The sequence below is a fragment of the Microcaecilia unicolor genome, chromosome 11 (genome assembly GCF_901765095.1).
Source record: "Microcaecilia unicolor chromosome 11, aMicUni1.1, whole genome shotgun sequence".
Taxonomy (NCBI): Eukaryota; Metazoa; Chordata; class Amphibia; order Gymnophiona; family Siphonopidae; genus Microcaecilia; species Microcaecilia unicolor.
Genome location: NC_044041.1, coordinates 68,356,863 through 68,383,035, shown reverse-complemented (window position 1 = coordinate 68,383,035; position 26,173 = coordinate 68,356,863). Strand labels below are relative to the sequence as shown.

Below are 26,173 nucleotides of genomic sequence, written 5' to 3'. Positions count from 1 at the left end.
TCACTAATATACCTGAAGAAATTTTTGTCACCCCTCCTTACATTTCTAGCCATTTGTTGTTCCGCTTGCGCTTTTGCCAGTCGTATCTCTCTCTTGGCTTCTTTCATTTTCATCCGGTATTCCTCCATGTGTTCCTTTTCTTGAGTTTTTCTGTATTTCTGGAATACCAACTCTTTAGCCTTTATTTTCTCAACCACTTGCTTGGAGAACCATATCGATTTTCTTTTTCTCTTGCTTTTATTTACTTTCCTTACATAAAGGTTCGTGGCCCTATTTATAGCTTCTTTCAGCCTGGACCACTGTCCTTGCACTTCTCGTACTTCCCCCCCAGCCCCTCATCTCCTTCCTCAGGTATTCCCCCATTTTACTAAAATCAGCACGCTTGAAATCCAGGACTTTGAGTTTTGAGTGGCCGCTCTCCACTTTAGCTGTTATATCAGACCAAACCGTTTGATGGTCACTGCTGCCCAGGTGGGCACCCACTCGGATATTTGACACGCTATCCCCATTTGTGAGCACCAGATCCAGTGTCACTCCCTCCCTTGTGGGTTCCATCACCATTTGTCTGAGCAAAACACTTTGGAAAGCATCCACGATCCCTCTACTTCTTTCCGATTCTGCAGACGGAACCTTCCAATCTACATCCGGCAGATTGAAGTCTCCCAGCAACAGCACCTCTCTCTTGCTTCCCAACTTTTGAATATCTGCGATCAGGTCTTTATCTAATTCCTCCAATTGTGTCGGAGGTCTGCTGTATCTTACTCTTTTCACTCCCAATCCCCTTTATAGTATTCACAATAGCCAAAGACATTGAAGAACTGGGGGGAGAAGGGGAGGCAGGTTTGATGGAGGTTAAATAGACTGGAGGGTTGTGAGAAAGGCATGGAGGTAAATATGAATGAGAGATTAGAGATATGAAATTAGTGGAGCTAGGAAACAAGCTGATATGAGGGGAGACAGGCTGAAGTAAGAGAATGAAGCAAGAAAAATGGAAAGAAACATTTTGGAGAGACAATTTATTACATTTTAGATTGAATTTGATGACAAACTGAATGAAGATTATATAATAAACCAAAGCACTGCTGCAGAAATTAAGCTTAAGCTGCCAATGGAAACATTTGCTCTCTTAAGACCATAATTTCTTTTCTTGGTCTCAAGTTTGTCTGTAGGTCTTCGAACACTGAAGCATTTTGATTGTGAAGAAAAACGGACGTTAACGGTAAGCCTAACAGTGTACTTAAACTTTGCTGTCTCCTGCCAGGATGACATCAATATGCAATGACCAGAAAGTCGTGATAACACAGTCACAGGCAGAACATTGGTAGCAGCCATCTGTTCATATACTTTCTGCTGATGGGTTTTTAATCTGAAATAAAAATTAGCATTACTCTTATTTAATTTTAAAATTGTAACTGGACTCTTCCTCCTACCCTTTGTCTTTTTTTGTCCTCTTTTCCCTTGGGTATGAATTGGTTTAGAAAACTGCACATACATGTGTGTTGTCTGAAGGCCTCCTGTTTTTATGTGAAAAATTTACCTATCTTGGTTTGTCACGATTGTTTCTATATAGATCAATATCTCGCTGAGGTTGTTACCCCTGTATTCTGAAGAGCATTTACAGACTTGCAAAATAGGACCTTTATGGCAGAAGAGAACACTGACTAATGAGGGTAATAAGCAAGGAGTGCTCTTACAGACTTTTAAATACATTTCATTACCATCTAAGAAGGAAACACTAAATAAATCATACAATATACTATATAATCTAAAAGACACTTTTATATTAGGCTAATATCCTTAATACTGTAGCAAGTTTTAAATTTATTGAAAAACTCAAAAACACTAAGATGGAGTCAGCAGTCCAGCAGCAAGAGGGGTGCTATCCAGTCTTTTGCATTGAGTGTCACATGTATGATTATCTCCCAGTTGGTGAGATGTCATATGTGTGTGCCCGATGCAAAGAGCTCCTAGCTCTCAGAGAACATGTCCGTTCTCTTGAGGCTAGAGTAGCAGACTTGGTGGAGCTGAGGGAGACAGGTACATAGAGGAGACCTACAGGGATGTTGTAGAGAAGTCCCACCTCCAGTCTGGTAGCCTTTGTGCTACCTTGGAGGAGGGAGGTCTCCTAGAAGGAGAGCATCACCCTGGTGAAGTAGGAAGTACTCCTGTAGCCAGGACCTGCCCACCAGGGGATATATTATCCTCTCGCACCAAGGATATGTCTCCAAGTGCTGCCCTGGAGGGAAAGGTTAGGACAGCTGTCGTAGTTGGTAATTCGATCATTAGACATATAGATAGCTGGGTGGCTGGTGGACGTGAGGATTGCCTGGTGACTTGCCTGCCTGGTGCGAAGGTGGCGGACCTCACGTGTCACCTAGATAGGATTTTAGATAGTGTTGGGAAGGAGTCGGCTGTCTTGGTACATATAGGTACCAATGACATAGGAAAATGTGGGAGAGAGGTTCTGGAAGCCAAATTTAGGCTCTTAGGTAGAAAGCTGAAATCCAGATCCTCTAGGGTAGCATTTTCTGAAATGCTACCTGTTCCACCTACAGGGCCCAAGAGACGAGCAGAGCTCCGGAGTCTCAATGCGTGGATAAGACGATGGTGCAGGGAGGAGAGTTTTAGATTTGTTAGGAACTGGGCAGCATTCTGGGGAAGGGGGAGCCTATTCCAAAAGGATGGGCTCCACCTTAACCAGGGTGGGACCAGGCTTCTGGCATCGGCATTTAAAAAGGAGATAGAGCAGCTTTTAAACCAGAAATGGGGGGAAGGCTGACAGTCACTCAAAAGCTCATGGTTCGAGATAAGGTATCTTTCAAAGATATCACCAAAACAGGGAAGATAGTGTATCCTGATAGTGAGGTTGCAGAAGAGACTGTAGTAGATTAGGTGTCCTTAAATAAAAATCAGACAAAAGATTGCAAATTAATACTGTCAAGTACTGAGCATGATGTAAATAGGAACAACAAACATAGTTTGAAATGTCTATATGAGAATGCCAGGAGCCTAAGAAATAAGATGGGAGAGTTAGAATACATTGCACTAAATGAAAAATTAGATATAATAGGCATCTCTCTGACCTGGTGGAAGGAGGATAACCAGTGGGACACTGTCATACTGGGGTACAAATTATATCGTAGTGATAGGGTGGATTGAATTGGTGGAGGGGGTAGCATTGTATATTAACGAGACACTTGAATCAGATTGAAAATTCTGCAGGAAACAAAACACGGGAACACTGTGGATTGAAATTCCATGTGTAAAGGGGAAAATGATTCTGATAGGAGTGTACTACCGTCCGCCTGGCCAGGATGAATAGACGGATGCAGAAATGTTAAAGGAAATTAGGGACACAAACAAACTGGGCAACACAGTAATAATGGGTGATTTCAGTTACCACTATACAATGTTGGAATATGTAGAATCCAATAACCAAACTACTCAAAATATTCTACAATCATGAACCTCGAGTATTCAAGGGTGGATGAAAAGTAGGTGAAAAATAGTGGAAAAAAAAAGACCTCAGTGAATACCGGACACACCTCTTTTTTAAAGGACACACCTTTTAGATAGAGAGGGGACCTCCTTAATCATCAGTCTTTGAAAAAAAAAAAACTCCACTTAAATTACTTTCATCTTCATTGTGCCATCACACCCTTTCAAACACTCATGGGAGCAGACACGTTGCTATATGCAATATCACAAAACTTTCACTACTTATCTTGGATGGTGACCTTCTTCTCTTTTTAACTCCCGACAGGGAAGCCCTGTTTCGCCACAATCTGGCTGCGTCAGGGGAAATTGTTCGAACTTAACACCTCCAAGAAAATTAACTCGCCAGCATTATGTTCTCTGGCATCTACATAGAAATGGCGGCCGGCGTCTTTTCCAGATTTTCCAGATTAAATACTCAACATCTGACGTAATTCCTTACTGATGATGTGGACTCACAAAAATGCTTTCCATTTGATGGACACATTTAAACCCTTCGGTATTACAGTTTGCAAAGTAAAAATCCATCTCTGCTCTCTTCTCTGAGCATACTCCTAATATCTCCTTTTCTCTTCGTATTTCCGGTATTCATTGAGGTCTTTTTTTCTCCACTGTTTTTCACCTAGTTTTCATCCACCCTTGAATACTAGAGGTTCATGATTGTAGAATTTTTTGAGTAGTTTGATTTCAATTACCCCAATATTGACTGGGTAAATGTAACATCGGGACACGCTAGGGAGGTAAACTTCTTTGATGAAATCAGCTTTATGGAGCAGCTGGTACAGGAGCCAATGAGAGAGAGAAACATTCTAGACCTAGTCCTTAGTGGAGCACATGATCTGGTTCAGGAGGTAGTAGTGCTGGGGACACTTAATAACAGTGATCATAATATGATCGGATTTGATATTAGCTTTGAAGTAAGTATACATAGGAAATCAAATACATTAGCGTTTAACTTTAAATAAGGAGACTATGATAAAATGAGAAGAACAGTGAAAAGAAAACTTAGAGGAGCGACTGTGAGGGTCAAAAGTTTACATCAGGCGTGGATGCTGTTCAAAAACACCATCCTGGAAGCCCAGGCCAAATATATTCTGCGTATTAAAAAAGGAGGACGGAAGACCAAATGACAACCGGCGTGGCTAAAAAGGGAGGTGAAGGAAGCTATTAGAGCTAAAAGAAAATCCTTCAGAAAATGGAAGAAGGAACCAACTGAAAATAATAAGAAACAGCCTAAGGAATGTCAAGTCAAATGCAAAGCGCTGATAAGGAAGGCTATGAGGGACTTCGAAAAAAAGATTGCGTTGGAGGCAAAAACACATAGTAACATTTTTTTTAGGTATATTAAAAGCAGGAAGCCGGCAAAAGAATCGGTTGGACCGCTAGATGACTGAGGATTAAAAGGGGCAATCTGAAGACAAAGCCGTAGCGGAGATATTAAATGAATTCTTTGCTTCAGTCTTCACTGAGGAAGATTTGGGAGTGATACCGGTGCCGGAAATGGTATTCGAAGCTGACGAGTCGGAGAAACTTAATGAATTCTCTGTAAACCTGAAGGATGTTATGGGGCAGTTCTACAAACTGAAGAGTAGCAAATCTCCTGGACCGGATGGTATTCATCCCAGAGTACTGATAGAACTGAAAAATGAGCTTGCAGAGTGTCAGGTCTCAAAGCAGCAACTAGGTTTGTGAGCCCTTGGGCCGCTGCCAAGGAGCGGCAGTGGCAGGCAAAACCACCCCAACCAGCACTGGGCTAACACACACACAAAGCAGGGACTGCAGACAGGGATAAGCAAAGCAGGAACACACTGGACAAGAACACTTGGACTGGAACACAGGACTGGAGCAAGGCTTCACCTGCACTTGACCACCCTTCCCCAGGACTTGAGCCCCTAGGTGCAGGCGGCTGGCAGGACTTACCGGACTGGGCAGGAACTGGATACCAGCAGGAAACACACAACAGAGTCAAGACTACAAGCTGCCAGGCAGCCACTAATAAAGAACACAGACACAAGGCAAGGAAATGCAGACCAGAAACAAGACTAGGAACTAAACAATAAAACCAAAGCTAACTACACACAAACTAGAACCAGGCAAGAACTCAGAATAAAACTGGACTAGACAGAAGTGCACAGAGCACACCCACGTACCAGGGACCTTAGACGATGCAAAGGCAAACACAGAAGTTTCTAGGTGATTAATAAAGCCCATCAGCTGCTAAAGCTCAGCTGCAGCAATCACAAGGCAACTACAGGTGCTGTTCAGGTACAAACAAGGAAAGCAATTCTGGCAGCCCGGAAGATCTGGACTGAACTGGGCTGAAGTCTGGAACGGGTGACAGTAAACAGACAGTCCATTGCAGCCACCAGGTCTGGCCACCAGAGGGCAGGTGAGCACTACAAGGAAACGGTCACAAACGTCACAGAGCTATTGTTAGAAATATGTAATTTATCCTTAAAATTGAGTGTGGTACCGGAAGACTGGAGGGTGGCCAATGTAACAACGATTTTTAAAAAAAAGTTTCCAGAGGAGATCCAGGAAATTATAGACCGGTGAGTCTGATGTCGGTGCCGGGCAAAATGGTAGAGACTATATTATTAAGAACAAAATTACAGAGCATATTTAAAAGCATAGATGAATGAGACAAAAAAACCTTGCCTCACCAATCTACTACATTTCTTTGAAGGGGTAAACAAACATGTGGATAAAGGTGAGCCGGTTGATATTATGTATCTGGATTTTCAGAAGGTGTTTGACAAAGTACCTCATGAAAGACTTCAGAGGAAATTGGAGAGTCATGGGATAGGAGGTAGTGTTCTATTATGGATTAAAAACTGGTTAAAAGATAGAAAACAGAGAGTAGGGTTAAATGGTCAGTATTCTCAATGGAGAAGGGTAATTAGTGGGGTTCCCCAGGGGTCTGTGCTGGGGCCGCTGCTTTTTAACATATTTATAAATGACCTAGAGATGGGAGAAACTAGTGAGGTAATTAAATTTGCTGATGACACAAAGTTATTCAAAGTCGTTAAATCGAGGGAGGATTGTGAAAAATTACAAGAGGACCTTACGAGACTGGGTGTCTAAATGGCTGATGACGTTTAATGTGAGCAAGTGCAAAGTGATGCATGTGGGAAAGAGGAACCAGAATTATAGCTACGTCATGCAAGGTTCCACATTAGGAGTCATGGACCAAGAAAGAGATCTAGGTGTCGTAGTTGATGATACGTTGAAACCTTCTGCTCGGTGTGCTGCTGCGGCTAAGAAAGCAAATAGAATATTAGGAAAGGAATGGAAAAAAATGAGGATGTTATAATGCCTTTGTATCGCTCCATGGTGTGACCGCACCTTGAATATTGTGTTCAATTCTGGTCGCAGTATCTCAAAAAAAGATATAGTGGAATTAGAAAAGGTGCAGAGAAGGGCGACGAAAATTATAAAGGGATGGGACAACTTCCCTATGAGGAAAGGCTAAAGCAGCTAGGGCTCTTCAGCTTGGAGAAAAGGTGGCTGAGGGGAGATATGATAGAGGTCTATAAAATAATGAGTGGAGTTGAATGGGTAGGTGTGAAGCGTCTGTTCACGCTTTCCAAAAATACTAGGACTAGGGGGGCATGTGATGAAGCTACAATGTAGTAAATTTAAAACGAATCGAAGAAAATGTTTTGTCACTCAATGTGTAATTAAACTCTGGAATTCGTTGCCAGAGAATGTGGTAAAGGCGGTTAGCTTAGCGGAGTTTAAAAAAGGTTTGGACGGCTTCCTAAGGGAAAAGTCCATAGACCGTTATTAAATGGACTTGGGGAAAATCCACTATTTCTGGGATAAGCAGTATAAAATGTTTTGTACTTTTTTGGGATCTTGCCAGGGGTTTGTGATGTGGATTGGCCACTGTTGGAAACAGGATGCTGGGCTTGATGGACCCAGGCCTCCCATGGGAATGCAGATAGCCACTATTCTCCGAGGACAAGCAGGCCATTCTCACATGATGCCGTGTTGTCCAGTCCGGAGCTTATAGCGAGCTTACAGCTTTCTGGAGCACAAGACATGCTCCACCGTGCTTGAGTATCTTCCTGTCTACTATGAGAGCACGGTTACCGAAGTAACAGTACATTGGTCCAGCTGCGTGCGGTACTTCTAGTTCTGTCCAAGGAATGGGGTTCAGGTTAGTATTTCATTTACTTGTGTTGCCCAAGCCTCCTTCCATACCATTCTAGATCTGAAGGGGGTGCATTGGGCCTTTCGAGTTCCCAGTTTTTGCATGGAGACCTACAGTCTATCATTGCGGCGATGAGGGCAGGAGCGTTCCTTGCCTCTCTGGATATCACGGAGGTATATCTGAATATTCTCATTCAACAAAGCCATCAGCGTTTCCTTCACTTTGCGGTTTTGGGCAGGCATTATCAGTTCTGTGCGCTCCCCTTTGGTCGGACCTGACAGCACTGCAAACCTTTTCCAAGGTCATAATAGTGGTGGCAGTAGTTCTGAGGAAGGATGGGATTTTACTCCATCCTTACCTGGACAATTGGTTGATTTGGGCGAAGTCCTTTCAGGAAAGCAGCAGCATCCCAGGTGGTTCAGTGTTGCAATCACTGGGCTAGGTTGTGAACTCAGAAAAAGTCATTTAGTGCCGTTGCAGAACCTGTAGTTCTTGGGAGTGATCCTGGGATGAGTTTTTCTGCCTGAGGCTTGGATCCAGAAGTTGCAGTCTTGGGTATGTCACCTGCTGTGGATTTGCAACCAGCAGGCCAGGGACTACTTGAAGGTGGTTCAGTGGGCCCACACTCATATGAGATCATTGAAGGTGATCTCCTCGGACCCAGTCCCTGGAGACTCAGCTGCTTCTCAGAGGTGTGACAAGGTGCAGCCTGATGTGGTGGTTGCAGAATCTTTCCAGGGGTAAGAATTTGGTTCCTCCACAGTAGACGGTAACAAGATGCCAGTCTCAAAGGCTGGGGAGTTCACTGTCTGAACCATGTGGCTCAGGCCAGTTGGAGGAGTCGTCCCAGTGGTCGATCAACAGGCTGGAAGCTAGAGCGATTCGCCTAGCATTGCTGTCAATTCGGGTCCTCTCTGACAATGCCACAGCAGTGGCTTATAGGAATCAGCAGGGAGGCACCAAAAGTTGGCTTGTAGCAGAGGAGGCGACCGTTCTGTCTTTGACACAACTGCATCTTAAAGATTTGTCATCTGCACATGTTGCAGGTGTAGACAGTGTTCAGGAAGATTTCCTCAACAGGATGGTGCTGGATCTGGGAGATTGGGCTTTCAGTCGCAGTGCCTTCGACTTGATTGTAAACTAGTGGGGTCTTTGGTCTTGGACCTTATGGTGACATTGTCAAATGCAAAAGTTCCCTGATACTTCAGTCAGAGAAGGGACTTCAAGTTGGAAGGCATCGATACGCTGGTCCAGAAGTGGCCCTCCTGCTTGGATTCTTCTGGACAGAGTCATCCAAAGAATCGAACCACACACACACACACACACATATAGATATGCCAGTCACAGAGAGAGAATGATAGATAATGTGTGTATATAGAAATTCCTATAAAGAACTTGAGATATTTATTACGGTTTACCACTGAGAGGTATAGGTGATTCTTATAGGTGTTTTCAGAAGTCGGTGATTCTCAGTCTCCATCTGTTGGTTGGAGTGCATAGCCACATTGAGTCTGCAAATAGGTGGGAAAATGTGGGATACAAATGCAACAAATAAATAAATAACCCATCTGTGCTGGTTTGGAGGGACTATTGGAAAGCAAATTAGCAGGTAAGACCTAATTTACCTTTCACAGCACAGAGTAAAAAAAGCTACCACAGCAGTTTCATAGGATAGGGAAACCATTCCACTGAATATATGGAGCCAATAGTGGCTAAAATGTGGTGTGACAGGAACCTGAGCCATGAGAGAGGGAGGGAAGAGGTGTTAGGAAGTGGAGGCTGGGGATTAATAGTTGTTCATTGTTACAAGTTTGGAAAAATATAAAAGTGAGGTCTAGGTTATAAGTTTTTTGTGTTTATATATTTATAGATATAAAGAGCTAAATATGTATCGGATCAGTCTGGAAAATTATGCTTTTGTATAGTTTGATGCTACAAATATGCTCTCTGGAATGTTGTGACCTTAATAAACTTAAAAGTAAAATAAGTTCCACTTCTTAACAGGCTTGTGGAGTTGATACACTAAATCTTTGACTGCGACTCCGCTGTTTTTCTACTGTCTAGTTCCGACTCTGACTCCTACTGATATTAGGCTTTAAATTTTTTGTTCTGGATCTAATGCAGGACAAAGATATGTGTGTTTGTATGTGTATTTATATAAAATGATAAATTTGCCATATATTATAACATAAATTTTTATTTTGAAGCCGGATTTGCAGTCAGTACTTTTTTACTGACTTTGACTCCACCCAGAATTGTTTTGACTCCAACTCTACAGCCCTGCTTCCCAATTGTTTCATGCTATTGATAGAGAGAGATTTGTTAATGTCCCTCAGTTGTGACTTTTATGTATAGGATAAAGCCAAAGAAGACTACGGCAAGGCCATTGACTGGTGCATCGCCCTTATCCAGGACTACAGGATTCGAATAGGTGAGCAAACGGACTCCTGTTGCTGGTGGCTTGCATCTACTAATACCTTCAATGAAGGTATTAACCAGTTAATTTTTTACTTTAATGATAGGCTGACTTCTGATTTTTCTGGTCAGTAGAGAGAACTAAGTTTTAATAATTACTTTAAACATGGTAGCTATGTCATTTCACGTAATATGTAAACTTAATTACATGTTAAATGTATTGGTAATTCAGTAAAAAGGTTTCATCTGCAACTTTGGATCATTAGTTCTAATTTGGTTTAGAAAAATTAACGAAATGTCCTGTTACTATTGTTTGAGGTACAGTTCAAATATGAGTTGAAAAGAAAATGAGTTACATAATCTGTAAATCATTGTAGAAAGAAAGGGAACAGGAATAAAACTCTTCAGCTCAATTAAGCAGGATAAAGCAAATGTCATTTATAGTCAATTACTGAGGATCCAAAACAAAGGAAATAGAAAAATCACAAACCAAACAAACGATAAAGCAAGGAGCCATGTGCCCCCGATCTGGTACTATGAGCTTTGAGTAACCTCAAATTTCCCACCCACCTTTCAAACCTGTGAGTGACTACAACACAGCTTGTACCTGCAAGAGGAGGATTGCCTCACCCCCACCCCCAAAAAAAGACATCCTGAAACTTTACTGTGCCTGAGGAAAGAATGCAGCAGTAAACTATTGATTAAGTAGTGGAAGCTGCTGTGAGGAATTATGCTTCAATTTTTTCCCCCTTTAAATGAGACAAAAAGGTGGGAAAATGTGGGATACAAATGCAGTAAATAAGTAAGACAAAGGAAGAAAAAATGTAAATCAAATCTGAAGTTGGCACCATTTCACCTTTTGCCTGATGTCTGTCTTCTAATAGTGACATGGTCAGGGAAGAGCGAAGTAGAAGAATATTTATTCCGAAGGTTCAGCTTTCTATCATAGCTAGTACTGATAAACACATTAATTTGTTTATTTAGATTTTGCTCACACCTTGTTCAGTAGTAGCTCAAGGTGAGTTACATTCAGGTACTCTGGATATTTCTCTGTCCCGGGAGGGCTCACAATCTAAGTTTGTACCTGAGGCAATGGAGGGTTAAGTGACTTGCCCAAGATCACAAGGAGCAGCAGCGGGATTCGAACTGGCCACCTCTGGGTTACAAGACCGGTGCTCTAACCACTAGGCCACCACCTTTGGCTTCATAAGTTGTGGTCCTTGAGCTGTTTCACATGTCGTCAGCCATAAGTGGAGGGGGATCTGGCCCTGGGCACCATTCTTGAAGCCTGAGCTGAGCCCAGCACCCGTTCCAAAACTGTACCCTCTGCTCCAGTAGATCCACCTCACTGAATCCTCACTTCTGCAGTTACCTGAATCTGCAGAACCTGCCAGCATTACTGTGTCAATCTTTACCCCCCCCCCCCCCTTTTGCCATAGCCTCCATACCATTTCTTCCAAAATAACTGCCAAAGGCAGGATAGTTGGAAACAATGTTCTAGACAGTGATGGGTAAAAAAAAAAAAAAAAGCAATGCCTTGGAATCTAGGCCTAAGCAGCAGAATGGGATGAACCACCAAAATCATTAACATATCAATTCCTATATACTATCATCAACACCACAAGGCTCAGAACGGTTTACAGTAAGACAAATTACATAAGACCAAAAATAATTCAGAAAAGCCCCCCCCCCCCCCCCCCCAAAAAAAAAAAAAAAAAAAAAACTACATAGAATTCAAATCTCAGCAATTAATAAAAATTGTGAATAACATTTTTTTTAAAAACCCATGAATTAAGTAACTTCTGAAACTAAATAATTAGTCTTAGTCCTAATGGCAGAAGGCAGAGCATTTCACATGGAGACAACAGGCAAAGTGAATAATTTCTTGGTTGTTGAAACGAAGCGAGGTCTAAAAAAGAAAGTAATCTGTAGTTTATTCACATGAGTGAACCTAGTAGTAGTCGACAAGGTTGAACGCAGATTAAAGTCGGCATGTATTCGGGGCAAAGTCCAAAATCAAAATTCTGCGCACAGAATTTGCAATTTTTTTTTTTTTTTACATTTGTACCCCACACTTTCCCACTCATGGCAGGCTCAGTGCGGCAGGCAATGGAGGGTTAAGTGACTTGGCCAGAGTCATGGGAGTACCTCTTCGGGCAGGAAAGAAACCCCACTGTTTCCTGCCCGCTCCCACTGCTCTGAGCCGGTGCCATGCTGCCATTTTTTCCAAATGGACACCGAGCCTTTGTGCGGCAGTCTCACGAGATTACCACTTGAAGTCTTGTTGGCCTCTTTGAAAAAGTGGTGGTATGATCCAGAGAGCAGCGGCAGTGGGCAGGAGAGAGTGGGGCTCTTTCCTGCCCCCGAAGAGACCACCAGAGTGTACTCGGGTCAGCCCGGGAGGGTGGTGGAGGAGCCAGCCAGCCAATCTTTGCTGTGGGCTGGGGAGGGCTCACCAAGGCTCAAGGAGGGTCCACTGAGGCTCAGGGGTGGCAGGGAGCCTTGGAGCACAGATTCTATGCAAAAATGTGGAATTCTGCGCTCCGCAGTCACGCAGAATTCCAGCAAGAGTAAACATAAGAACATTAAGAGTAGTCATACTGGGTCAGACCAATAATCCATCTAGCCCATTATCCTGTTATCAACAGTGGCCAAGCCAGGTCACAAGTACCAGTCAGAAACCCAAATCTTGGCAACATTCCATGCTACAAATCCCAGAGCAAGCAGTTGCTTCCCCATTTCTGGCTCAATAGCAGACTATGGACTTTTCCAACAGGAACTTGTCCAAACCTTTTTTTAAACCCAGATACGCAAACTGCTGTTACCACATCCTTCGGCAGCAAGTTCCAGAACTTTATTCGTTGAGTGAAAAAATATTTCCTCCTATTTGTTTTAAAAGTATTTCCACAACATCAAAAACTAGAGAGTTTGGAGTTGTAACTGGAGATTGATTCTGGATGAGAACTAAAGTGTACAGATGTGAGTAACTTTTTTGTCCATTTCTTTGTTTTTCAGGCTGTGGTTCTTTTGTGGGATCTTTTGAAGACTATTGTACTGCAGATATCAGTAAGTATAATTCCTGTGCTATTTTTAAAAATTCTTTATCACTTAAAGGTAAAAGTAAGTGGCTGAAAGAGGGATAATGAGTGATGGGCCACTTTTGCAATAACTGCAGGTTGATCATGTGGTGTTCCATGCAGATCATAGAGTATGGTTTGCAACTGATCAGGCTTTTATTATGGGTATGGGTCATGCATTTGAAATACTATATACAGGTACTTTATCCCTGGTGGGTTCACAGTCTAAGCTTCCCCCCCCCCCCCCCTACCTTGGGGCAGTGGAGCGTTTCATGAGTTACCCAGGGTCACAAGGAGCTGCAGTGGGAATCAAACCCGGTCCCATGTTTCTTAGCCCACTGCTCTATCATTAGGTTACTCTTCCACTCCAGGTCCATTCCTCAAAGGTTTTAATAGGAGGATGCCTACCCAACTTTGGACCCTGATAATATCTGATCAATGGATGCTAGTAGGGTTGTAAACTAAAGTTTTCCCACCCTATTGCAGATTTTGTTTTGGAATCCTCTTGCAAAGATCCTGACAAAGGGCAGGCTCTACAAAACACATTTTCGAGCCTCCTAGATCTAGGCGCCATAGTGTCTGTTCTTTTGAGTGAGTGGGGCCTCGGCAGATATTTGATCTACTTTATCATGCCCAAAAAAAGAAGATACTCTTTGGCCTATCCTGGACCAGAAAAGGGTAGATCACTCCCTGCGAATGTCTCATTTCAGGATAGAAACATTTTGATCAGTAATCACAACATTTTGCCTGACCGAGTTTCTAACTGCTTGGATATCAGGTAGGCCTACTTGCATATTCCAATTTGGCCTCCACATCGAAGGTTTCTAAGGTTTGTGATTCTAGACCAGCATTCAGTTCCAGTTTATGTCCTTTGATCTGGTCACAACTCTGAAGACTTTCTCAAAGGTCATGGTAGTTGCCGCTGCCTATCTTCGTTGTGAAGGAATTAGAATCCGAGACTATTTGGACAGCTGGTTGATTAGGGCCTCTACTTTTCCAAAAATTTGCAGGTAATGTCAAGGGTGTTACAGTTCTATAGCCACTAGGTTGGTTAATCAACTTCAACAAAAGTAAACTGAAACCCATTCAGACACTGGAATATTTAGAGTTTTATTCAATACCCAGAGGGGAAAAGTTTTTCTCTCTGAACATAGGATGGAAAAAATCCAATTACAGATCAAGCTTCTGTTACAGCAGCAGAGTATTCAAGCTTGGGACTACATGCAGTTGCTGGGGTTGATGGCTACAACCTTGAAAGTGGTGTCTTAAGCGATAGCCCATAAGAGATCTTTCAAGGCTCCCTTCTCAACTATGGTTCCCTATCACTCAGAGCTATGAGAGCCACCTTCCTCGGATGAGGTTCATTGTAAAATGGTGGGTTACAGCTGATCAGTTTAAAAATTGTATTTTTAGTGGCTGTTTCTTCTGCTGGAAGAATCTGAGTTGCAGGCCTTTTCCTGTAGGGATCCGTTTCTCTGCTTTACGGGGGCTAGTGTTTCCATATGCACATAAGAACATAGCATAAGAATAGCCATACTGGGTCAGACCGGTGATCCATCTAGCCTAGTATTCTCTTTCCAACAGTGGCCAATCCAGGTCAGAAATACCTGGCAGAAACCCAAATACAGTAGTAGCAACATTCAATGCTACCAATCCCAGGGCAAGCAGTGGCTTTCCCTTCTATGTCTATCTCAATAGCGGACTATGGACTTTTCCTCCAGGAACTAGTCCAAACCTATGGTGACCAGAATTCAACGCAATACTCAAGGTGAGGTCGCACCATGGAGCAATACAGATGCATTATAGTATTCTTGGTCTTATTGCCATCCCTTTCCTAATAATTCCTAGTATCCTGTTGGCTTTTTTGGCTGCTGCACTAGGCAGAAATTTTTAGCGTATTGTCTACAATGACACCTAGATCTTTTTCTTGGGTGCTGACTCCCAAGGTGTGGACCCTAGCATTAGGTAACTATGATTTTGATTATTTTTCCCAATGTGCATCAGTTAGCTTTTGTCCACATTAAATTTCATCTGCCATTTGGATGCCCAGTCTTGCAATTTCCTAAGGTCACAGTTCACATGTGTTTTAACAACTTTGAATAGTTTTCTGACATCTGCAAATTTAATCACCTCACTTATTCCAATTTCCAGATCATTTATAAATACGTTAAATAGTACTGGTCCCAGTACTGATCCCTGTGGAACTCCACTATTCACCCTCCCTACTGTACTTTCTAGAGGCTCTGTTTAAAAGTATGGGGGATAGGGTTTTATATGATGGAAATTAGTTAATACAGTTTCCTTTTTAAAATTCAAACTGTCTTTATCAATAAACCCTACAATTCCTCTTTTATCCCCAATCTTTACATTTTTTTTTTTTTTTGTTACATTTGTACCCCTCGCTTTCCCACTCATGGCAGGCTCAATGCGGCTTACATATTGTATACAGGTACTTATTTGTACCTGGGGCAATGGAGGGTTAAGTGACTTGCCCAGAGTCACAAGGAGCTGCCTGTGCCTGAAGTGGGAATTGAATTCAGTTCCCCAGGACCAAAGTCCACCACCCTAACCACTAGGCCACTCCTCCACAGCACAGAGCAAAATAATGTTCACTTACCCAGAGAATTGGTGTCTTCTCTCAGATCTTCTCAGAACCTTCATTTCTCTCAAAGGTGATCTCACCATTTCATTTAATTCAGACTATAATCCGTTTTGGATGAAAAACTGTGAAACTGATTTTGGATCCTTGGTTATTGGATGTGCTTAGGGTTTTAATACTTAGAATTGACTAATGATGTCCTTTTTGGACATTCAAAGGTGAAGCAACCTCTTAAGGCTACCATCACTCGCTGGTTAAAGGAAATGATTTGTTCTGCATTATCTTCTCGCAGGTAAGCAGCCACCTCGGGCCATCACCTCCACCTGAGAAGAGACTGTCTTCACCTGAGAGCCTCTCTTTCACCTCTTTTGTACGGGAAATGGCTGATGCCATTCTATTCCCTGTAGAAGTGGAGGATCAACCCAGGGCCAAGATGCTCGAGGTCCTGGACTACACCTCACCTTCTAAGGAGGCAGTGATGGCTGCTCTCCATGAGGTACTCAAGGCAGTTCTCATTAGGAACTGGGCATCCCCTCTGTCTGTCCCTGTGGTCCCCAAGACAATGGACACTCAGTTTTGGATCCACGGGGAACCTGGCTTTGTGGGATCTAAGTTACCTCATGACTCCATGGTGGCGGACTCCGCTCTCAAGAAAGCCAGGAGTACTAGAAACTATGCCTTGGCTTCCCTAGGCAGAGAAGCTAGAACTCTGGTCTCTTTTGGGAGGAAGATGTATCAGGCCTCTATGCTCATCACCCATATCCAGTCATACTAGCTCTTCACGAGCGTGTACTTGTGGAACTCAGTGTGGCAGCTGTCAGTCTTGGTCGATGCACTCCCTTCGGAGCAGGCCTAGCCGTTTTGCCAGTTGGTCAAGCAGCAGAAGGCATGTCACAAGTTCTTGGCCAGGGCACTGACGACACTTTTGAAATGGCATCCAGGATCTCTGCCCAAGGTATAGCGATGCACAGAATCTAATGGCTGCGTGTTTCTGACCTGGAACATTCTGTTCAGCAGAGGTTGGCAGATGCCCCTTTCCAAGGAGATAATCTTTTTGGAGAGAAGGTTGAGGAGGTCACTGACCAAATCAAGAAACATACTGATACTATATCTTCGCTGTCCCGCCGAGCGTCTTCTGCAATTGCCTCCTCATCCAGGAGGTATTTTGACAAGTCATGGAGTTCTCCCTATTACTATTCTAGCTGAAGGTACACTCCTGCGGCCCTCCAGCCTGCTCAGGCACAGCCCCAGTGCGCTCGTTCTCGTCAACAGCATTCGACCAAGGCCCTGCCGCTCCCTAGCAAAAGCAAGGGACAAGCTTTTGACTGGCTCCAGCAGAGCATAGCCATAGTCAAAGTGTCTATCCCAGACGACTTGCCGGTTGGAGGGAGGTTAAAATTTTTTCACCAAAGTTGGCCTCTCATAACCACCAACCGGTTGGTTCTTCAAATAGTCCGACTTGGATACACCCTTAATTTGCTTTCCAAACCTCCAAATTGTCCACAGAGAGCTCATTCTTTCAGCTCCCAGCACAAGAAGGTACTTGCAGAGGAACTCTTCGCCCTTCTAAAGGCCCATGCGGTTGAACCTTCACTGATGATGTCATGAATACATCAGAACTCATGGGAATTACTATCGCTGAAGCCGAGGAAGTATGACTGCCGTGGTATTTTCCATTCCGCAAGGCTGGTATTAGTTTTTTATATTTGGGAATTCAGATTCCTAGGGATTTGACAAAATTGTATGCTCTGAATTACCCTCCATTAATTCAACAGCTCTGAAGAGAGATCAAAGGGTGCAAGAAGGGTGGCTCACTTGGCGGGGCAGGATTTCTTGTTTCAGTCCCTACCTCTGTTGGTGGCCAGAGTTGATCTTGGGCGACTGCAGACGGAAGTTTCTGGGTTTGTGTGGGGAAGGCGTACCCCGATGTTAGCTCGGAGGGTGATGTGGGGATCAGCGGATTTGGGAGATAGAGGAATGCCCAATTTAGAGTGGTATTATTGGGCTGCAAAATTGAAGTTTTATCTCAGCTTGGGGACAGGGAGCCCAGTCAACTACTACTGCATTAGAGCAGTATTTTGTGGGCGAATACTCACTTGATGCCGTTCTTTGGGTCTCTCTTTCTCAGCGAGAATACAGGCAATTGACCTCTAACCCATTCTTGTTTCATTTATTGTCGTCGTGGAGTAGGCTGAAAAGTAAGTTAAGGGGTTCCCGAGCCCCATCTTCCTTTGCACATATTTCTCAAGAACCGGGCTTTCAGGTGGGCCTCAGACGGGCAACGTTCATTAACTGGGCACATAAAGGGTTGATTAGGTTCCGTGATCTTCTGGATGGGGGTGAGCTGTTCAAGGAGTACGGGCTGCCTTCTTTGGACTTGTTTCCCTATTTACAAGTTAAGCATTATCTTTCTAGCAGGGAGTGGTTGAAGGCAGACCTGGACGAGAGTGAACATTTAGAGAATTTGTGGGCTTATATGGGGAAAATTAGAAGGGTTATTACTCTTTTTTTTTTTTTTTTTTTTTTATCGATTCATTAGAGGGGATGAGTTTATTAAGTTTCCATACAAGAGGGCATGGGAGGCAGATTTGGGGTGTGAATTAAGTGTGTATGAATGGAAAGCGATATGCGTGGAATTGAAGAAGTCTTCCATATGTGTTTTGATTCAAGAGAATGCATTTAAAGTTTTAACTAGATGGTATTACACCCCAGAACAGATTTAAAAAATGTTCCCCGAGGCCACAGACTTATATTGGAGATGTCACAGATATTGGCTCTTTTTTTTTTTTTTTTTCAGCTTTATTTTTATTTAGTCATTTTTCATTGCCATACAGAGTCAATACCATCAAACAAATGTCATCAACAGGTACTTGTAACTGAATAACTCTTCTGAAAGCTTAACTGCTATAATTATTAACAATAAGTATTAACCATGTCCCAGGTCCCCTGACTCTCCCACCCTCCCCTCCCCCGTCCCCGCTTGAGCTAAGTATTATGTATCTTTATTGGCTTGCGTTAGCAGATGACCAGGTATTATATAAGTCCCATATTCTCTGATGTTGTATTATGTGTCCATTGCGTAGTGCAGTGAGCTTCGACATCAGTTGGATGTGTTTCAGTTTTTCCAACACAGCCGGTAATTCTGGTAGCCGAGGACGCTTCCATGATGCCGCCAGCACCAGCTTGCCAGCGACAAACACCTGCGTAGCAAATTGGTGGATATGTTTTTTGGCCTCTGGCGGGCGAAAATGTAGGAGACAATAGTCTATTTTCAGCTGGTATTTTGTAGCAGTTACCAAATGCACAAAGTCCACAATTTTTTCCCAGTATCGGCGGGCATGTACGCAAGACCACCATATGTGCTGCATATCCCCTACCTCACCACAGTCCCGCCAACATAGAGCTGATCCCGAGTGGTATATCTTGAACAAGCGGCTGGGCGTATAGTACCAACTATATAATATCTTGTGTCCGTTTTCTACTATTGCACTGGATATTGACACTCTAAGCAGGGACCTAAACGCTCTAACCCATTGTAGTGGCTCATATGTGTTCTCCATTGCTCGCTCCCATCTTTGTGTGTAGAATTCTACCGGGTGGGTGCGGGCCAACAACGCTTTGTATATTCTGGAAATACCCCCCCTTCCTCCACCACCCATCAATCCCTTCTCCAGTTGTGTTTCTGTTAGGTTAAGCTCCTCCAAGGCTCTGCGACGTATAAAGTCTCGTGCCTGGTAATACTGAAAAGCTTGCAGAGGGGAAAGCTCATGTTCCTGACATAGGTCTTGGAAGGAAGGAACCTGACCTTCCTCACACATCTGCCCCAATTCGCAAAGGCCCATGTCCTCCCAGTCTCTATATGCCAAATCCACTACTCCTGGTCCAAACTGGGGGGCAAATCTAAGAAATGAGTGTTTAAAGTATTTCCGCTCTGGAAAAAATTGCTCCCGTATCTTACAGATATTGGCTCTTTTCTTCACATTTGGTGGGCATGTGATCAAATACAGGGATATTGGCAGGGCATTACTCAGTCATTGGCTACCATTTTGGAGGCTGCGTGCCCTTATGATCCTAAATGGTGCCTGCTTGGGTGGGGGAAATGGCAAAAAAGACTTAACGACTTTGTTTTGCTGCAGCAAAGACAGTGCTAGCGGCTCATTGGAAGCAGAGTAATGGTCCCACTATTTCCACTTGGTTGGTGAAAGTTCGCTTGTTGGGGGAACTGGAAAAATTGACGGATCACCGACTAGGGAGGTTTGATCCAAATGCAGATGAGTGGATTAATCTGGATCGTTTATTGAGTTTGGTTTAAAAGGGGGAAGTGGGGTACAGGGCAAGGGGGGGGAGGGTTGAGGAGAAGGGGAAGTTTAATTGAGTTTGATCTGAAGAGGGATCTTGAAATGATGCCAATTGTTTGATATCTTTGTACTGATGTAACTTTTTCAAAACTTTAATAAACACTTGTTTAAAAAAAAAAAACAATGTTAATAAGAGTATGGTTTTGTTGGATATTTAACAAAGTTATGTCTAATGTTTTATGTTAATTTTTTTAGGTAACTTTTATTTTATTTTAAAAAATGGGAAAAAAAACAATACAGCAATATACATCATCTATCAGGTTGAATGCTATCCACCCAAAGCTCTAATCTAGTACAGGAAGCAACAGAACTACAGTTCACTTTACCCCAAGCTGCGAACACCTGAATTATCGAGAAGAAACCCACCCCCAGACACCACCCTGCAGTAAAAAAAAAAAAAAAGGGAGACAGAAATAAAGAACAAGATGACCCAATGAGGGATAGGGCCAGTGTTGCCAGGCGGAAAATTTTTTTCCCACCCAATGCAGCACAAAACCCGGCCAAACTCAAACCCCGCCCCTGACACCCCCACCCCCGCGTCATCACCCCCGCCCCCGCCGTCATTAACCCCGCCGTCACCGGCCCCGCCTCCCCCGTGACGGCCCCGCCTCCCACGTCATCGGCCCCGCCTCCTACGTCACTAACCCCGCCCAAAAACGTCACTAACCCCGCCCCCCGCGGCCGAAAAAGCCGCACAAAAAACCGCCCGGAAGCCCAAAAAACCGCAACCTGCCGCGGGCAAAAATTTCCCGCGGCGGGTCGCGGAAAACCGCCCAATTGGGCGGTAAAACCGCCCACCTGACAACACTGGATAGGGCACCTCCTATTAGTATGCCTCCAGCAAGACAACCCCTGCCATTGTACGAAAAGTCCCCATAGTATCATGTTTCAAAGCTGTCAATTTGTTCATCAGACAAAGATGATCTAGCATAACCAACAAATGATCTCTCAGTGGTAACACAGGTTTCTTCCAAAAAAGATGCTAAACATAGTTGAGCTACGATAGCTATCAAAGCGACAAACTGATGAGCTAAAGTATCCATACATGGGGGGCCCCCATTAAGAAGCAAGATGAACGGCTCCCTGGGGACAGAAACCTGTAAAATATCAATTGTACAACCATTTGCCAATAAATGTGAAAATGAGAACATTCCCACCATGTATGTGCAAAGGTGCCTAGCTGACCACACCCCCTCCAACACAACCCATTACTCAACCCAAAAAGTTTCCAAAGATGTGCTGGAGTATAGTACCATCGGTACAACATTTTATAACCATGTCCACAAGTGAGCAACTATAGAAGTTTGCAGCAAAATCTTATAAATGGACCCACATTGATCAAAAGTAAATTGGGTTCATTTCAAGATCTCCCAGCGCTCTTCATACAGAAGAATATGAGGAGTACTCAGCATGAGAGTCCGATAAAAACGGGAAATAAGGCCCTTTCCCATTCAGGAAGTTCTCACTTTTTCTCATACAAATTTAAATAACTAGTATCATTTAAGGGGTCACATGATGCAGCAGACATAGCACAATGCCCCAGAGAGTGGCTCCAGGCTGATCCTTCCAAATCTGCTTTTATTGCGCAGAATTTTCCTTAGTTGAACCCCTATTTTTAGATCTCGGGGTGGTAACTGCTTAGCAGGTGACTGGGTGGGTGGTTGTTACAGGTTATGCCGAGTAAAGGATCAACTCGCCACTGCAGTCCTCCTCACATTGAGCTCTTCCAAGATGGCGACGGCACCTGTTAGCCTGGTAGTAACCTTGGATGAGGCAGCAGTACTGGAGTTTAAGAAGCATTTAATGGCTGTTATGAAAGATAAACGGGTCCACATTCAGACTACCATTCAAGAAGTCAACGATAGCCTCAACTTCCATAATCAGTGTTTCGCGCAGGTCGAGGAGCAAATTGTAAAGCAGGAGGCCCCCACGGCAGACCTCAGTGCTTGGCTTCAGGAGATGGAGTGGCAGAACCTGCGCCTACAGGAGAAGGAGGACCATGAAACCCCTAATTTCTGCAATAATCTGTGATAGTGGGCCTCCCCAAGAACAAGAAAGAGGAGGAATTGTGTAAATGGTCAGAGATTTGGCTGCCTGTTGCTTTAGGGTTGCAAAAAGGCCCTATCTTGTTTACCATCAAGAAAGCACCACCATGTGGGCCAGCACCAGGCGGAGGATCAACATTCCCGACCTGTTATCTTTTGGCTTCTAAATTATGCAGAGGTTATCCTGTGCAAATACAGAGGAACTCTGAGACCTGGTGGAAGGAAGATAACCAGTGGGACACAGTCATACCGGGCTACAAATCATATTGTAGTGATAGGGTAGATAGGATGGGAGGAGGGGAAGCACTGTATATTAATGAGAACCTTGACTCAGGCTGCAAATATTGCAGGATACAAAGCCCCTATTGGAATCTTTGTGGATTGAAATTCCACATGAAAAGGGGGAAAAAATGGTGATAGGAGTGTACTACCATCCGCCTGGCCAGGATGAGCAGACGGACGCAGCAATGTCAAAGGAAATTAGGGAAGCAAATAAAATGAGCAATGTAATAATAATGGGTGATTTCAATTATCCGGATATAGACTGGGTTAATGTAACATCGGTACAGGTTAGGGAGAGAAAAAATTTTTATGAAATCAAGGACAGCTTCATGGAACAGCTAGTTCAGGAGCCGACAAGAGAAGGAAAAATATTAGACTTAGTCCTTACTGGATCTCATGATCTGGTGCGAGGGCCACTTGATAACAGTGATCATAATATGATCAGTTTTGATATTGGCATTGAAGTAAGTGAACGTAGGAAATCAAATACACTAGCGTTTAACTTTAGAAAAGGAGATTACGATAAAATGAGAAAAAACGGTGAAAAAAAGACTAAAAGGAGCAGCTCACAGGGTAAAAAACTTGCATCAGGCGTGGATGCTGTTCAAAAACACCATCCTAGAGGTACAGGACAAATATATTCCGCGTATTAGAAAAAGAGGAAAAAAGACCAAATGTCAGCGGCGTGGCTAAACAGTAAGGTAAAGGAAGCCATTAGAGCCAAAAAAACAATCCTTCAGAAAATGGAATAAAGAATCAACTGAAAATAATAAGATAAAACATAAGGAATGCCAAGCCAAATGCAAAGCGGAGATAAGGAGGGCAAAAAAGGACTTTGAAAAAAAAGTTAGCTTTAGAAGCGAAAATACACAGTAAAAAAATTTTTAGATACATTAAAAGCAGGAAGCCGGCTAAAGAATCAGTTGGGCCGCTGGACGAAAGTGGTCTTAAAGGGGCGATCAGGGAACACAAAGCCATAGCGGAGAAATTAAATGAATGTTTTGCTTCGGTCTTCACCGAGGAGGACTTGGGAGGGACACCGGTGCCGGAAAGGGTATTTGAAGCAGGCGAGTCAGATAAACTAAACAAATTCTCTGTAAATTTGGAGGATGTAATGGGTCAGTTCTGCAAACTGAAGAGTAGTAAATCACCAGGACCAGATGGTATTCATCCCAGAGTATTAATAGAACTGAAAAATGAACTTGTAGAGCTATTAGTAATATGCAATCTATCCCTAAAATCAGGTGTGTACCAGAAGACTGGAGGGTAGCCAATGTTACACCGATTTTTTTAAAAAAGGTTCCAGAGGAGATCCGGGAAATTATAGACCGGTGAGTCTGACGTCGGTACTGGGCAAAATGGTAGAGGCTATTATTAAGAATAAAATTACAGAGCACATAGAAAAACATGAGCTGTTGAGACAAAGTCATCATGGATTTAGTGAAGGGAAGTCTTGCCTCACCAATCTACTGCATTTTTTTGAGGGAGTGAACAAACATGTGGACAATGGAGAGCCAGTGGATATTGTGTATCTGGATTTTCAGAAGGCATTTGACAAAATGCCTCATGAAAGACTCCAGAGGAAACTGGAGAGTCATGGGATCGGAGATAGGGTATTACTATGGATTAAGAGCTGGTTGAAGGATAGGAAGCAGAGAGTAGGATTAAATGGTCAGTATTCTCAGTGGAGAAGGGTAGTTTGTGGAGTCCCTCAGGGGTCTGTGCTGGGGCTGCTTCTTTTTAAGATATTTATAAATGACCTAGAGATGGGAGTAACTAGTGAGGTAATTAAATTCGCAGATGACACAAAGTTATTCAGGGTCGTCAAGTCGCAGGAGTGTGAAAGATTACAGGAGGACCTCGCGAGACTGCGGGATTGGGCGTCCAAGTGGCAGATGAAGTTCGATGCTGACAAGTGCAAAGTAATGCAAAGTAATGCATGTGGGTAAGAGGAACCTGAATTTACAGCTATGTCATGCAAGGTTCCACGCTAGGAGTCACAGACCTAGAAAGGGATCTGGGAGTCATCATTGATAAGTCATTGAAAACTTCTGCTCAGTGTGCTGCGGAGGCTAAGAAAGCGCACAGAATGTTGAGTATTATTAGCAAAGGGATGGAAAACAAACATGGAGATGTTATACTGCCGTCGTATCGCTCCATGGTGTGGCCGCACCTTGAATATTGTGTCCAATTCTGGTCACCGCATCTCAAAAAATATATAAAAGAATTGGAGAAGGTGCAGAGAAGGGCAACGAAAATGATAAAAGGGATGGAACGACTTCCCTATGAGGAAAGGCTAAGACGGTTAGGGCTCTTCAGCTTGTAGAAAGTCTACAAGATAATTAGCGGAGTAGAGCGGACAGATGTAAAGCGTTTGTTTACACTTTCAAACAACAACAGAACCAGGGGACACAAGATGAAGCTAGAATATGGTAGATTTAAAACAAATATGAGAAAGTTTTTCTTTACTCAGCGTGTAGTTGGACTCTGGAACTTGTTGCCGGAGAATGTAGTGACAGCAGCTGGCCTTACGGAGTTTAAGGGGGGTTTGGACAGATTCCTGAAGGAAAAGTCCATTGAACATTATTTTTTAAAAATGGGGGGGGGGGGGGGGGTTGCCGGGTTCTTGAAGCCTGGATTGGCCACTGTCGGAGACAAGATGCTGGGCTTGATGGACCCTTGGTCTTTTCCCAGTATGGCAGTGCTTATGTGCTAACTTCAAACTCATCATAGGAGAATACAAAAACTGCTATTCCAGGATTTTTTCAGCATTTGTGGATGAACAGTGGAAAGCTATGGTGCCGTACTGTACAAATTTCTACAAGAGGGGGTTGAAGGTATCTCTTCAGTACCCTTTGCGAGTGCGATTTACTCATCATGGCAAGAATTTACACTTTGAAATCCTGAAGACGTAGCTGCTTTCATACAACGCCTACCAGCAACTGATCCACCTACTGCTTAGGGGAGGCATCATGAGCATTGGGGTCTTTTAGGTTTCGGCTCATAGGGCCATTGGATTTATAGTTCTGAGCACCTAGTTGCTCCCTTTTACTGGGACTTCGGACTAGAGACTTATTTGGAGTGTATGCCCATGGGCGATCTTCGGAGTCACCCCTGTGCACTATCATCTCTTTGTGAGAGCCCTGTGGGATTTTGATGCATCTTTTGAGGGTTATGCTTATTGCACTTACCAAGAGTGGGCGGCTGGGAAAGTCTGTTGGTTGCTCTGCCTACCTCGCTTACCAGATGGTATTCTTCTTCCTTGTTGAGACCTTAGTGTGGAGGGCAGTCTTTGAGTTTCTGCTGAAGCTGGGATGACTTTGTTTTTCAGGAGAGTATAGCAACTTCTATAGATATGTATGGTAGTGAGGCAGAGGCCCGGGGTGGGGGGCGGGAGCCGTCTCTTGAGTGATTAGAAGATGTGTATTAATCAGGTGATTGGAGGTGGAGGAGGGGGTTTGTCATTGATGTGGGTACTGTTGGGAAGATGGTGTGTGCTTGGGGGTTTATGGTTTCTGTGGGGATGTGTGCTTGGAGGGACGAGTCTGGGGTGTGCATATGGATTAGGAGAGCATCAGCACTTGTATTGCATTTGGGTATGGGCACAATCTCTAAATTGTGTGGCAAGGGGGCCTGGCTGGAGGGCCGTCTTAGAGTACACTGTTTAATTCTGCTTTTGTTCCGTTTTTTATTTTTATTTTTCTAAATTGGGACCATGGTTAAGTTGACAACTGCTGCATTGAATT

General features: G+C 43.5%; 1 protein-coding gene across 4 annotated transcripts in view; it reads left to right on the top strand.

The window, feature by feature from the left end:
• Positions 1 to 26,173, top strand: part of PWWP3A (PWWP domain containing 3A, DNA repair factor) — a 170,630-nt gene that overhangs the window by 105,757 nt on the left and 38,700 nt on the right. For 3 of the 4 annotated variants that reach the window (XM_030220350.1, XM_030220353.1, XM_030220352.1), the window contains 3 exons: positions 1,159 to 1,219; positions 10,007 to 10,139; positions 13,082 to 13,132. In XM_030220350.1, coding sequence (XP_030076210.1) covers positions 1,159 to 1,219; positions 10,007 to 10,139; positions 13,082 to 13,132 — 245 coding nt within the window. The remainder of the gene's footprint in view (positions 1 to 1,158; positions 1,220 to 10,006; positions 10,140 to 13,081; positions 13,133 to 26,173) is intronic. The other variant, XM_030220351.1, reaches the window with a different exon arrangement.